The sequence below is a fragment of the Plectropomus leopardus genome, chromosome 12 (assembly GCF_008729295.1).
Source record: "Plectropomus leopardus isolate mb chromosome 12, YSFRI_Pleo_2.0, whole genome shotgun sequence".
Lineage (NCBI taxonomy): Eukaryota > Metazoa > Chordata > Actinopteri > Perciformes > Serranidae > Plectropomus > Plectropomus leopardus.
In genome coordinates, this window is record NC_056474.1 from 11,371,859 (window position 1) to 11,386,635 (window position 14,777).

At 38.0% G+C, this 14,777-nt stretch overlaps 2 protein-coding genes across 2 annotated transcripts; both read left to right on the forward strand.

Moving 5' to 3' along the window:
* Window positions 1-886: 886 nt before the first annotated feature.
* Window positions 887-3,618, forward strand: exosc4 (exosome component 4). Its single transcript, XM_042498282.1, is given in 4 exon segments — window positions 887-925; window positions 927-1,127; window positions 2,773-2,979; window positions 3,082-3,618. Coding segments are annotated over 4 exon segments (807 nt in total). The 3' UTR covers window positions 3,442-3,618.
* Window positions 3,619-4,511: 893 nt separating this feature from the next.
* On the forward strand, window positions 4,512-13,934 carry gpaa1 (glycosylphosphatidylinositol anchor attachment 1). Its single transcript, XM_042497653.1, has 13 exons — window positions 4,512-4,580; window positions 4,838-4,952; window positions 6,272-6,451; window positions 7,714-7,825; window positions 7,958-8,105; window positions 8,524-8,625; window positions 8,739-8,935; window positions 9,043-9,239; window positions 10,213-10,366; window positions 10,543-10,614; window positions 10,706-10,902; window positions 13,018-13,188; window positions 13,282-13,934. The coding sequence occupies exons 2-13, from the start codon at window positions 4,879-4,881 to the stop codon at window positions 13,523-13,525; spliced, it is 1,848 nt and encodes a 615-aa protein (XP_042353587.1). The 5' UTR covers window positions 4,512-4,580; window positions 4,838-4,878; the 3' UTR covers window positions 13,526-13,934.
* Window positions 13,935-14,777: the final 843 nt, after the last annotated feature.

Below are 14,777 nucleotides of genomic sequence, written 5' to 3' on the forward strand. Positions count from 1 at the left end.
ACTTTTCACTTAAATCACTGAAAATAAAGGCAGATCACAGTATACAGTTCTGTACGTTGGTACCAACACATGAAGTGGAAAACTAGATAATTATAGAAATGACATGGGTAAATTTGTCCCATTTGGATATCTAGTGGCCCTTGAACAGGTACTTAGGGAGTGGACTTTTCAAATCATATTTTTAAATAATGTACTCACAAATCCAGTGTACAAAAGTACAAAAATGTAGGTTAATACAGTATTTAACAAAAAAGGTTTAGTTGCCAGTTTTGTGGGGATTACCCCCGCCCCCCCTTTTTTTTTCAGTGCAGAAACACAGAATAATGGAATTAAAATGTCAAAGGTGTAACTTTAAATAATAATCAAAATAAGGATACAACAGTGAGAAAAGTAAATCAGAAATACTTTTTTTGATGAATATATTGGATATTGTGATTTGTGACATTATTAGCCACTCTGATGTAAAAGCACAGACAATTTTAAGTAGTATGTAAAATATAAAAATAAAATATGTTCTTTATGCTACTATGTTAAACACTTGTATGTAAAATAGTAAGAATATAAAATATGTATAATGTGCTGAGTATGTAAAATATAGAAAAATTCATTATGCTACAATACAAAGTATAAAACTAGTATGTAAAGGTTAAGAAATATAAAATATGTTTTATGCTATTCAACAAAACATATACATCAATAGCATTAATTATAGGTAATTTAAAAATGAGTTGCTTGTAGATAAACATACATGTATGTTATTTTATTGAATGATAACTGTATGGCTATACGGGCTATACTAACAAATATATATTTTCATTTGTCGCTAATAAGACAAAATGTATTTTGGGCGTTTAGCCTTGCCGTAGTCCTCCCAGCGAATAGGTTTATGGGTAATGTAGTACAGCGGCAGACACGTGGGTTTGTTACGTCGCTGTTCATTCGAAGTTTGCGGAAACATGGCGGGGATGGAGCTGCTGTCTGACCAGGGTTACCGCCTGGATGGAAGAAAAGCCACCGAGCTGCGGAAGGTTCAGGCCCGGATGGGAGTCTTCGCTCAGGCGGACGGCTCCGCGTATCTGGAGCAGGGAAACACGAAGGCTCTGGCTGTGGTGTACGGACCGCATGAGGTGAGTTAGCAGTGGGCGGAGGGATGCGTTAGCCTGCGGTAATAGCGGGCAGCTATAATAGCGTCAAAACACGGCTGTCTTCATCAGCTCTTGATAATAATAATAATAATAATAATAATAATAATACACTGCAAATGTGTCAGCAGGAGCTTGTTATTATTTCCAAAGGAAATACCATTGCTTGCTGTTGTTGTTGTCTTGAACAATCTAGTAGTTGACAACAACACTTTCCATAATGCATATCATTAGTTCCTACAGGTCAAATTTATGAGCCAAAATCGTCTGAACTGCTTAATTTCTCAAACAGCCATACACATAGTAATGTAGAGTCGACCGATGTTGTTTTTTCAACTGATATCGATTATTAGTAGAAAATGAGACTGATAACCGATATTTGGAAACAATATGCATTTACAATAAAAATGAAAAATCTTTCTGTAAGTGTTTAGAATTTGGATTATAACTAACTCCAACACAAAACTTTGTTCAAACGTCTTTAGCAAATGTTTAATCAAAACTAGAGCTTTCAATATTGTATAGGCTACAGAAAATTCCCCACTAACTTTTTTTTCTGAAGAAGAAATTCAAATTAAAAATTAATAAATAAAAACCCTCCCTGAGGTATCACAAAGTAAAAGTTCCTACCATGCTTACACTTTCTTTGCACTTTTTAACTAACTTTACCGGCGATCATTAAAATAAAACGCTGATACACATAATTGCAAAATGCCAAATATCGGCCCCAATAATAATCTGTCGACCCGTAATGTATAGTAACTAATGGAGGCTGGAAATATGGTCAAAATCGGTTCTTAAAATTCATTGTGTGTGTGTTGTTGTGTGTATGTATATATATATATATATAGTTACAATTGTTCTCCCTCTGGCCACTTTATTTAGGACTGTTCATTATTTATGAGAGGTTAAACTGTGAAATATGTTTATTCATGGTGGAGGGAAGGTTATGCAAATCCCTGGCACTCACGGAGGCTCAAGGAAAAATATTTGTAGCTCCAGCAGGGCCATGATATTAAAAAACACATATTTAAAATGCTCATTTTGATATTTAAGCTGGAACAACATCACTCTCCTTGTGTTGCTCTCAGATGCCTTTCAGAAGAATTTAAACCTTTGAACACTGAGTAAAATTGTTAAATTTTTTACTTGGTAAGAAATGTTTCACAAATTGCACGAAATTTGTAGATTTAGAAAATTATTTTTTTTTAAAAAGATAGGGAATAATGTCTAGGGTAAATAAAAAAAAAAAAAAACTAGGGATAACTATATATATAATAATTACATGTCTAAAATTATGTTACAGGACGTATTTTTCTTGTACTTCTTAATTTCTTGCTGATTTTTAGGTGATTTCTTTTGTTGCCTTCTAACCATGTTTTTCAAAGAAATCGTGTAATTGCTCAAAGGGTTAATGCCGTACACTGTATTCCCGATTGTAACGATAATTTGCTTTAAATCACTTCTTCGCTTATCGAGTTTTAACATGTTAAAAGCTGCAACAATTCACATTAAGTTTATAAATGGTGATGTCAAACTAACAACCAGCCCTACTTTAACAGCACATTAGATTTCATTACATCGTTGAATGGGGAAGGCCGGATCAATACGATGTGTTTGTCACTGCTAGATTCGAGGTTCACGCAGCCGCGTTCGTCACGATCGAGCCGTCATCAACTGTCAGTACAGCATGGCCACGTTCAGCACGGCGGACAGGAAGAGGAGACCACATGGGGACCGCAAGTCGACGGAGATGAGCCTCCACCTGAAGCAGACGTTTGAGGCTGCTGTGATGACTCAGCTCTATCCTCGCTCTCAAATAGACATCTACGTAAAGGTTCGTGTTAAGCGGCGAGAGGTGAATTTGATGTGTTAAGATCTCTATCTTGGGAAAAATACTAATAACAGACATTTATTTTGCACTTTTCCTTCCAAACAGATCCTGCAGTCAGATGGAGGAAACTACAGCGTGTGTGTGAACGCTGCCACTCTGGCCGTGATTGACGCCGGCATCCCCATGCGGGACTACGTGTGCGCCTGCACAGTCGGGTTTGTGGATGAGACGCCCCTCGCTGACCTTTGCTATGCAGAGGAAAGTGGCGGAGTGAGCTCTCTGGCCTTAGCGCTGCTCCCCCGGGGCGGACAGATCGCTTTGCTGCAGATGGACGCCAGGCTACACCAGGATCACTTAGAGTCTCTTATCGAAGCCGCCATGACAGCCTGTAAAGGTGTGAGCAAGGTGCTGGATCAGGTGGTGCGACAACATCTCCAAGAAGTTTCTACACTCTCTAGAGAGTGATGCAGTGAGGGGGGGGGCGAACTTCGAGACTGTTGTCTTTGTTGCAGACTGGAAAGTGTTATTGGACTTAATGGAGAGGAGTGACGGAAGAATCTCTGAGTTTTTATGTATTCACGGAAATTATACTTTTGTACAGTTTGTGTGTGTTGCAGCTCACATAAATATGTCAATACTGCACCATTTGTGTTGCTTTTCCGTTTGTGTGTGTTTGCATTTAAGTATTCAAAAGTAAGATCATTAGTCTCAGAGTAAAATAGTGGTAGCTTGTAAACAGTAATAAAAAATGTCTACATAACCGTTACAATTAATTCTGGAAACGCAAAATACTGAGTTGACCTCTGTAAGTGAAAATCTGAAATTGTGAACGCAAGATGCATACATTATCTTATTTTAAAGCACAATGTAATAGTGTAATATATCATATTATACAATTATAAAAATGTCATAGGATAATATGTCATAAACATCATAAAAATGTAAACAGAATGTCATGTGTATATATATATAATGATTTAAAGAATCCTTATTTCTAATAACTCATAAAAATAGCAATAATGTTCTGACATACTATGCCATTAATAATAATTAAAAATGTTTAAGTATATTGGATAATATAAATCAATAAAATGGCATAGTATTGTCATAAAAAGTGATTCAAAAGTATTTCAGTATTTCCAAAAAATCACAAAACTTGTAAAAATCTGAATTTCTGGAACATGTGAAATAGAAAACGTGAAATGCATACTGTATTTCATCACAGAAATCTGAAGTCTGAATTTAGCTTTTAATGTCTGAATTTAGCTTTTAATACACAGAAATCAAATTGTTAAGGCTATTTTAAATAGCTGAGGAAAGGCAATATAATAACCTTAGATTCAAAACTAATAAGTTTATATTTTGGGGACAATTTAATAAATTCATATTTTTTGCTATGCTAAGTTTATTTTCAATTAATTCCGTTGGATTTAATGTATACTTTATTTTTTGTTGTATTTCATTTTGTTCCGTTTCTTGACCGGAAGTCAGTCCGCCGCAGTAATGTTCCCGCAGGAACAAGGAAGTTGTGAAACACTTAGCAGCGGTTGATGAACAAGCTCCATCTCTGCAGGTGGATGTGACCGGCTTTGCACTGGAAAAAGGTACGATTTCATACAGATAATGTGAAATTGGAAGCAAATAGCCGTGCATCCTTTAATAATAACCACCGTCTCGGAGAACAACAGTCTAAAACATTGTCGATCACGCGAAAGTGATGAGCTAAGTTAGCTAGCTAGCAGCAAGCTAACCTCAGCTGTCAGTAGATGCTGTGATAATGGAGGCAGGAAAACGATTTCTCAGCTTTAGCTGTGTGGAAACACATATCGTGTATCATCAAGTGTGCTTGTGTTGTCTTCAGGGTCCAGTGTGTCCAGGCTTCACGTTACAAGGGACAACAACATGGGACTGCTGTCGGACCCAAACAGGAGACGGGCTTTGATCAGCCTGCTAACTCGCCTCAATGCTCCAATCTGGTGAGTTTTTAGTCACTGAAAGACTAATGTGCCGAAATGAAATCACAAAATCAGTGCACACGAGTTTTGTTACAGTCGCCATGCGTGAAGGAAGTATTCAGATCCTTTACTTAAAGCTTTGCATCAACTGTAGATTTGTAAAATGTATTCTTCACTGTACAATTCAAGTTTTGCAAGAATACTGGTCATATATTATTTTGTAACTAGATTTATTTTATGTACCTACTTTTTCTGTTTGCTGATAAATGTGAAAATGTAAAATGACACATGCTTTGTATTGTGATGGTGTCTTGTAATCCCATGTGGAGTGGGCCAGAAATGGCATGACACAGAAATAAAAACTAATAAACATTAATAATTCTGTAACATCATTTTCAGTGTGTAATTATCTATGAATATAAATCTTTTTTCCCTAGCTTTTCTAAATTCATCTTCTAAATCGACAAATTTTTGCAGTTTATGAGACATTTCTTAGTAAGTTGCTTGTTGCCTTTTTCCCCATGTTTTTGAAAGAAATTGTAATAATGTGCTCAGGGTTCATAGGGTTAAATACTTATGAACGGCAACTGAAAGCAGCACAAAAAATGATGTTGCCCCAGATTTCAAAGGATTAAGTAAAAGTACTAATACCACACTGTAATACTCTGTTATATGTAAAAGTTCTGCACTGAAAACCTTACTTAAGTAGAAGTATCTTAGTAAAATCAGTAAAATGTACGTTAAGTATTAAATGTACAGGTACTCAGTGCAGACAAATTAAAATCAATTTAATCTTTTAAAATAATTAAAGGAAATGCAGCTGGAAAAATAAAATGTTTTTGCATGAAAAATTACTTAAAATATTATCAGACTTGATATCAATAAATTTTCTGTCCATCAATTCACTAATCGTTTAAGATGAACATATTTGTTTTCATGAAGTTCTGTGAGTAAATCCGAATTTGTAATGTACATTATGGTATGTACAGAGAACAAACAAACAAAAAAAAACCAAACAAATTAAAAAGAGCAATAAAAAAGAAAAAACGTGCAAATAAGTGTGAAAAAGTGAAGATGGAAAGTAACCAGTAACTAAAGTAATCAGATAACTGTAGTGGAGTTAGTACAATATAACCCTCTGAAGGGTAGTAGAGTAGAAATACAAAGTGGCATGAGATTAAAATGTTCAAGTGGTGTACAAGTACCTCAAATTTGTATTTAAGCACAGTACTCGTGTTAATGTACTTTGCTACTTTTTACCTCTAAAAATACCCAATGTACTGTGCATCAGCATATAACTTGTTTGATTTCTGTCTTTTTCTTCCATCTCTGCATCTTAGTGTGGTCTGCTACTTTGCGGGTTTGGCCTGGTTCATGGGGTTGTCGTTTGAGCCGTTCACTCTGCGGACGTACATGTCGGAGAATGCCATGGGGTCCACCATGGTGGAGGAGCGCTTCCCAGCAGGGGAGAGGGCGCTGGCCACAGGCAGAGAGTTTGCAGCTCATAAGAAGAAAGCAGGGTAAGAAACACAGACACAGAAGACACAACGTGAGTGGAAAAGTCAGTTTAAAGCACTGATTTAGACTTTAATGTCAGTTTTTGTCGAGAGCACTGATCTGTGCCAAGTAGGATGGAGTATTATGAACAGCTCGCACTGGTTATTCTGTAGCATTGGGTCAGACTGTTTATACACTAAAAGCTTAACGTGTATATTTTCAAAGGTTGATATAAAAAGTTTCTTAGCATGTTTTTTGAAGGGATCAGTCTAATATTTTGTGTGTACAATAGTGACTGAAGGCTCAAGCACGTCATGTGATGGTGGTGATTCACAGTTGTTCAAAAAATGGTTTTATTGACTGTTTTGCACAGTAATTAACTGATGACTCCTCAGTCCTCTTAACTGGCTGGTAAGGGCCGTAACGTTTTTTGGAAATTAGTTTGGCTAAAAACATCAAGCCTTGTGTGTTGCAGGCCACATTTTGGCCTTCGTTGTGGCTCAAAAATTGGCACCCATAGAAAAGTTTGGTCACAGGGTCTCACCAGTGAGAGCCTGTGTTGATGTGGTCACTTTTCCTTGATATTTGTGCCAACCCACAAATAACTAAGTAGGTTTTGTAGTTTAATTATTTCTTTGTTTTGTGTTTATTGTTTTTATTTCCCTCTTAGTTGTTCTGTAGCCTACGAAAAAAGTTAATACTATTAAAATTCCAGTTATGGATGACGTGGAATAAGATCTGTGGCTGTTTTTCTTCTTGAAATACATTCATTTTCACAGTTATATTGTACTTTCTGAAAGGTGTTGTGCTACATCTGCTCGACTTACAACAATAGTCTAGAGTGGTCATGATCAGCAAGGCAACCGCCTGGTGGAGATCTGCTCTCGATATACCAGTTTCAACGTGTATATTAAAATTGACAGTTATAATACCTTGTACATTTGTTGTTTAATGGTTTTGTAAAAATGCAACTGTAAGGAGAATCTCACCTTTACTTTAGTCATTTTCAAAAGGGAGACTTTTTATGGCCTCAAGTTTCAATTATAATAATGAAACTTTTGTATAATTTACAAAAGCCCTTCTGTTTTCATTCATTTAAGGGTCATGTCAATGATAAAAATAATAATTTTTGAATACTTTGATACCAGTCATTGTACCATGAAAATCTCATACTGTTGCGACCCTACTGTAAGCACTTTTCTCATTTTTATTTAAGCCTCTAAGCAGGTCCAGTAATATTTGCCCTTGTTACACCAGTCTAATGTGACCAGTTGCTTCTCTGCAGTGGGATGCCAGTGGACTGGCTGGTGAAGACCATGCAGGCTCGAGGGCTGGAGGTGTTTACCCAGAGGTTCTCCCGCACACTGCCCTTCCCCGATGAAAACAAAGAGAGATATGTGAGTTTGTGATTGAAAAAATAGGGACACCTTTTTTTCTCAAATTCCTGCTCTCAACAAGAGATTGACTGGTTTTTATATACATTTTCTTCATATTCCTTTGCTCCTTTTTATCTTACTGTCTCCTCTCAGATAGTATTGGGCACAAATGTGTATGGGATCCTACGGGCCCCGAGAGCTCCGCGGACTGAAGCCCTGGTCTTGAGTGCCCCCTGTTCCCCAGGCGATAACAACAACCAGGCAGTGGGGCTGCTGCTTGGCTTGGCACAGTACTTCAGGAGTGAGTACAGAAACCAAACGGCCATCTCCACCATTTGAATATCTTAAAATAGCCTAAAAAGAGGAGAGCTTCTTGAAACTATTAATAGTATTAAAAAGCTGGTGCTCTTTGGTGAAGGGCGTGAATAAATCGAGAAGAAAACAGGAAGGAACTTGGCAGGTTCTAAAGGTAGAGCAAGATTAAAAACTATTACTTTTTTGACGCATTCCAGCGTCCAGCCTTCTTCAGGAAGTTACTTCAGTTTCGTAACTTCCTGAATAAGTATGGACAGCAAAACACGTTTTTAATCATGTTCTACCTTTAGAACCTGCCAGTGTAATAAAGGCATTTCACTTTTTTCCTAAAGATGAGTGCCTTGGTTCCTTCCTGGTTTTTGTTGAATAATTCATATCACGTTTTAACAACTGATCGTCAACAGGTCAGGTTTACTGGGCCAAGGACATCATCTTCCTCGTGAATGAGCATGATCTGATTGGTATGCAGGCCTGGCTGGAGGGCTACCACCACACCAACACTACAGGTAATCACCAGCATTCGCTCAGTTACAAAACACACCGCTCAATATCTCCTGAATCATCTGCATTACAAGACTGCATTCCTCAGTTGACTTTTATTCATTGATGGTGCATCCAGGTATGGACTGGTCTCCACTTCAAGGCCGCGGCGGTTCGATCCAGGCTGCTTTGTCCCTGGAGCTCAGCAGTGATGTCATCACCAGTTTGGACCTGGTGCTGGAAGGCCTCAACGGCCAGCTTCCCAATCTGGATTTAGCTAACCTCTTCTATGCTTTCTGTCAGAAGATTGGAGTCCTTTGCACCATCCAGGGCAAGGTGAAGGCTTGTGATGAGATGGAGTAGAAACCAAACACAATTTGTCAATAGATACCTGATGGTGTTTTGGTTTTTATTTGACTTTTCCTCTGTGGATGTCTCTGCAGCTGCAGAGGAATGACTGGGACAGCGTGTCCGGCTACAGCCATGCAGTCCAGACCATGATGCTTATGGTGCTGAAGCAGGCTAGCGGGCGGCCCTGGGGGGATCATGGCCTTTTCCTGAGATACCACATTGAGGCCGCCACCGTCAAGGGTATCAACAGTTTCCGGCAGTACAAGACCGACACCACCACCATTGGGAGGTCAGAGCCAGTGTTTGTATTGGAAAGGAAAACTTCACCCCCAAATGACAGTTTATATGCCTCTTACTCACCACATTACACTGATTTGTGAAAAACATCTTTGCTTTTCTTGCACGCCCCAGTAAACAGATAATCCAATATAAAATTCTTGACGAATTGGAGTAAAAGGGGTCCATGTCAATAGCAAAACTTAATCAAAACATCTGATTATGATGTCTCACACAACTCGTGCAGTGTAATTCAGGTCACATATATCCAGATACACATCACATTACCATGCCATCAGAAAGACTTTACCAACAGGGAACTTCGCTAAAAGTAAAACTTATCTATGCTCTCTTCATAGCTGGATTCCTTTGACAAAACAGTAATTTTACCTCACAGAACAGGGGAGCTGCTGGTCTACCGCTGCCTTGATTGGTAGTTGGTTTGCATTATTGTGTGGCTTCAGTGAATCTGAACTATCCCTAAAAAACACAGAAGACACACAACAACACAAAATAAATTTAACTGGCTGAGGCAGCAGCTTCTGTGTTCAGTGAGATAAAATTACTGTTTTTGTCAATGGAGTCTGGCTTTTAAGTGAGCAAAGTTTCAATTTAAGTCTAGTTCTCTGTCAGAAAGGGCCGTCTGTTTGGGAAGTATTGAGCTTTTGACTGAATGAACGAGACTTGGATTATACTGTATAAGTTGTGTGCGAGTTGGAAACTGATATTTTGATTCAGCTTTGCTGTTCTTAATCAGGAGCCCTTATACTTCAATTTATTAAGAATTTTCCCTTTTTTGGATTCTCCATCCACAGGAAGTTAAAGTAACACAAGATGAGTAATTGATATTAAATTGGTCATTTGGGGTGGGTGAAGTGTCCCTTTAAGTCTTTGTGTGCTTCTTTTTTAGATCTCACCTTCATAAGCTGACACTTTTTAATGATTCTCTTTTTCTACTATTTTTTGTCTCATTGAATATCCTTTAGGCTCCTGGAAGGAATGTACCGTAAACTGAATAACCTTCTAGAGCGCCTTCACCAGTCGTACTTCTTCTACCTCATGCCGTCCCTCTCCCACTTTGTCTCCATTGGTTACTACATGCCAGCCTTTGGCCTCCTTGCCGTCATCCTGCTCCTTCGTGTATCCTTTCAGTTATTTTACTGTCAGTTTGACTTTATCTAAAAATACGATGGAGATAAAGCAAATTAATCGCATGCATGTATGTAGACCTATCCTGATTGCAGCACAGGTTATTGATGACACATTGTTATTGATACTGTGCATGATTTTCAGATTTGCCCTTGACTATGACACAGGCCTTAGATCTGTGGGTTCAGCTGTCGACACCACCGGCAAGAACAGAAGATGGAGTCGCTGACCCTGAGCAGGTAAGATGCACATCACGACAACAGGCCAGAAATAAAACTATTCACAAGAGGCAGTTAAATCACCAGTTTAGTTTAATCTGCTTCCTCTCAGATGTCCAGTCCAGGTGTGCTGTCCGTGTTGACTCCTCTGGTGATCAGCCATCTGACTGGAGTAGCTCTGTACAGCCTGCCCATACGTTTTCAGGAGATGGCTGTTGAACACTTCCCAGTGTCTGAGACCGAGGCTGTGGTCCTGACGGCAATTGCTGTTTACACAGCAGGCCTGGCTTTGCCTCACAACACGCACAGGTACCTACTCACACCTGCAACACTCGATGTATTGTACATTTCTTCACCAGTGTAGTATGTCATAAAAATAATCATTCATAAAAGTTCGTGAAAAATGTCAAAGTATAATATGTCATACAAAAAGTTTAAAAAAATTTAACAGTATTTATAATGAAGCAATTATTAAAGTATAAAGTATATTATAGTATTTCATAAAATCATTAAAATTTCATAGTATAGTATGTAAAAAAATCATTAAAAAAATTTAAAATGGCGTAATATAATTTGGCACTATCTTATAAAAAGATTAAAAAAGGGATAGTTAAGTATTACATGAAAAAAATCATAAAACGTAGTGGAATTTGTCAGAAAATAATCATTTAACATGAAATATTGTACAATGTCATGAAATAAGTAACAGAAAATATCACAGAATAGCATGTCATTAAAAATAAATGTAAAAAGTCTTATTGTGTAGTATGTGGTTCTAAATAGAATAAACTAGTCATGGTATACTATGTCATCCGATATAGCATAAAATGTCATAACATAGCATGTCCTTTAAAATAGTATTAAATATTATATCATGTTCGCACTATAATAAATTGTCTGACAAAGCATTAAAAAAGTTATAGAATAAAATGCTGTCAAAAATAGCATAAAAATGTCATAGTCATCAGAAATACCATAAAAAACATTCTATAGCATGTTGACCAAAATAACACAAAAATATCAACCAACAGCATGTCATTTCAAATTGCATAAAAAAAGACGTAATATAATATGTTACCCAAAATAGAATGAAAAAAGTCATATTACACTATGTCGACAAAAACAGGATAAAAAAGCCAAAGTACAGGTGCATCTAAAAAAAATTAGAATATCTTGAAAACTTTCATACATTGTTTATTCGTTGCCCATAAATTGAAATATTTAAAGCCTTTTTTGTATTAATTTTTATGATTATGGCTTATAACTTATGAAAATCAGAAATCCAGTACCTCGAATTATTAGAATATTTCCATGGACCATTCAAAGAATGATTTACAAAACAAAAATGTTCAACTTCTGAAAGGTATGTTCATTTATACACTCAACACTTGGTTGGGGCTCTTTCACTCGGGCTCGATTCCTGCATCAACGACGGCACGGAGGCGATCAACCTGTGGCAATGTTCAGGTGTTATTGAAGACCACTTTGCTTTGACAGCAGCAGCTGGTCTGTATTTTTGCGTCGTTTTTTACCCCAATACTTCATTAAGAATGTGACTGTTGTAGCCCTTTCTCTCGAAGACGTCTGTGTGTGGTGGCTCTTGATGCACCGACACCAGCCTCAGTCCACTCCGTGTGAAGCTCCTCCAAGTTCTTGAATCGACTTTCTTGACAATCCTCTCAAGCCTGCGGTCATCTCTGTTGCTTGTACACCTTTGCTTACCGCATTTTTCCCTTCCAGTCAACTTTCCATTAATACTCGGCACAGCACTCTGCGAACAGCCAGCCTTTTCAGCAGTGACCTTCTGTGACTTACCCTCCCTTGAAGGGTGTCGATGATCGTCTTCTGGACAACTGTCAAGTCAGCAGTCTTCCCCATGATTGTGGTTGCGTAAACTGAACTACACTTAGAGATACACAGTATTTATACTGTTTGAAAAGTAATTACTCAAACTTGAAACGAAATATTCTAACATTTTGAAACATGCATTTTCAAATTTTTCTAACTGTAGGCCATAATCATCAAAATGAAAACAGAAAAATGCTTGAAACATTTAAGTTTACAATTTACAAAATAATGAAGAAGCCATAGCTTGTCAGAAATAGTCATGGAAAGTGTCATAGTAAGGTAAGTCATAAAAATGCTATTAAAAATATAGCACATTATCAAATAAGTCATAGAAAATGTCAAAGTATGGTAAGTCATAAAAATGCTCTTAAAAATATAGTATATTATAAAATAAGTCATAGAAAAAGTCATTGACATACAGAAATGTCATAGTATATTTAGGCGTAGAAAAAAATTATTAATTATTATTATCAATACAGGTTTATTAAGGGTGTTGGAAATCCACATAATTAAAAATGCTGTCAATTATCTGAAAATAAGCATGACATGATTGAGACGGTGTGGAACTTGTTGAAGGCTCCTGTCAGGCGAGGGGACGGAGCAGGGCTGGAAAGTGCTGAAGCTGGTGGCTGTGCTGTACCTCGCCGTGCTGCTGGGCTGCACCGCCCTCATCAACTTCTCCCTGGGCTTCATCCTGGCTCTCACGCTGGTGCCTGTGGCTGCCTTCATCACACCCCACGTACCAAAGTAATATACCTGCACAGAGTCTTTGATCTTAGCTTGATCTTAGTGTTTGTTAAATGGAAGTAAACCTTTACTCTCCTCCTTTTCTCCCCTCAGGATTTTGTCAGCCTTCGTCCTGGTCATCCTCAGCCCTGCCTGCACACTCCTCTTTTCTGTCTTTTTCTTTCAAGAGCTGCAGGAAATGCCCATCAGCTTCATGGATGGATGGTTGCTCTACCTGTCAGTCATCTCGCAGGGCATCCTGGACCACTTCCTGTACGGCTCTCTGGTTTACCCGCTCATAGCCCTGCTTGTCTATCCTTGCTGGCTGCTTTTCTGGAACATCCTCTTCTGGAAGTAAATTCAAAGTCATACAGGACTACTGAAGGCTTTCTTTGGGAGAGAAAAAAAAAACCCTGAGGTGTTTTCAGGTGTTTGTCTTCACCGGAGGGAAATGTGAGTAACAGTTAAATGCACTGGAGAGATTGGAAATGAAGATAAATATCAACGGTTGACTTGGAAAGAATGCAGTAACTTTTTTGGACATTTTCTTGGCATGTCACTCTTAAAACTGGAGAAAAAACAAGCTTTCTTGATAAACTCAGCAGATTGTACTGTTTTGTTGTGAACATCTCACTCAGAAATCAAGTTGTAGAAGGGACGATCTTTTCACAGGTAGCTGTAAATTTTATGGTTCAGTTGCTTCTGGTAAAATAATTTGTTTTAATGACTGATTTCTGTTTGTGGTACATAAAAAATGATTGCAATTTGTTTTTTTAGCTCTTTTTTTATCAGGCAGGGAGGTAATAGATGAAAGACGACAGCACCAACACGGTTTATTCTAAAGCCTTGTTCACACCGAATGCGATAAACATTTTTGTGTCATGTTACTCTAGTGTATATGGCGGCTGGAGTATTTTTGAAGCATTTTGCAGCTCATTTACCCTCAGAAGCCGTGGTTGTGTTTGCGTTAGCTAGGAGGGGAAGATAGTGGCTAACTTGGTTTGCAGTGAAATACAACAGAAAGCTGCACGTAAACACAGAGTCTCCATGCCCAGACGCGAACACTCTTTATTATTTAATAGACTCTTAGGGCAGCACATCTGTGGTTTACTCTCCAAAATAAAAGACCAACTTATTACTCAGCATTTTGCTAAGAAGCAACTTAACAAAAATAGCTTACTCAAGACACAGGTGTATTTTCACAGCTTACCATGTAATGTTATAGCTTTGCTCACTGATGTCTGAGTCCTGCAGGTCCTTATTTGTTGTATCTCTGTGCTGAGTGTAGCTCTGTGTGTCCACTGACAGTGACATAGTTTATCCTTCATTTTTGGATCTCAGTAATGTCAGCAAAAATCTCAGCTAGACTTAATGCTGATAGGCTATCACAACAAAACACAACACAACATTCTTGCTCAAGTTAAAAAATGTCAAATTGCGTGAAGGACGCAAGGACCTGAAATACGCATTTTCGCTTCCGTCACATTGCTACCAACAAGTCCGTTGTGCCACCCACCATGAATTTGCATCTATTCGCGTCTTTGCATTAACTTTGTATGTAAATTCGCCATGCAATACACTCACATCGCGTTCGGTGTGAACAAACCGTG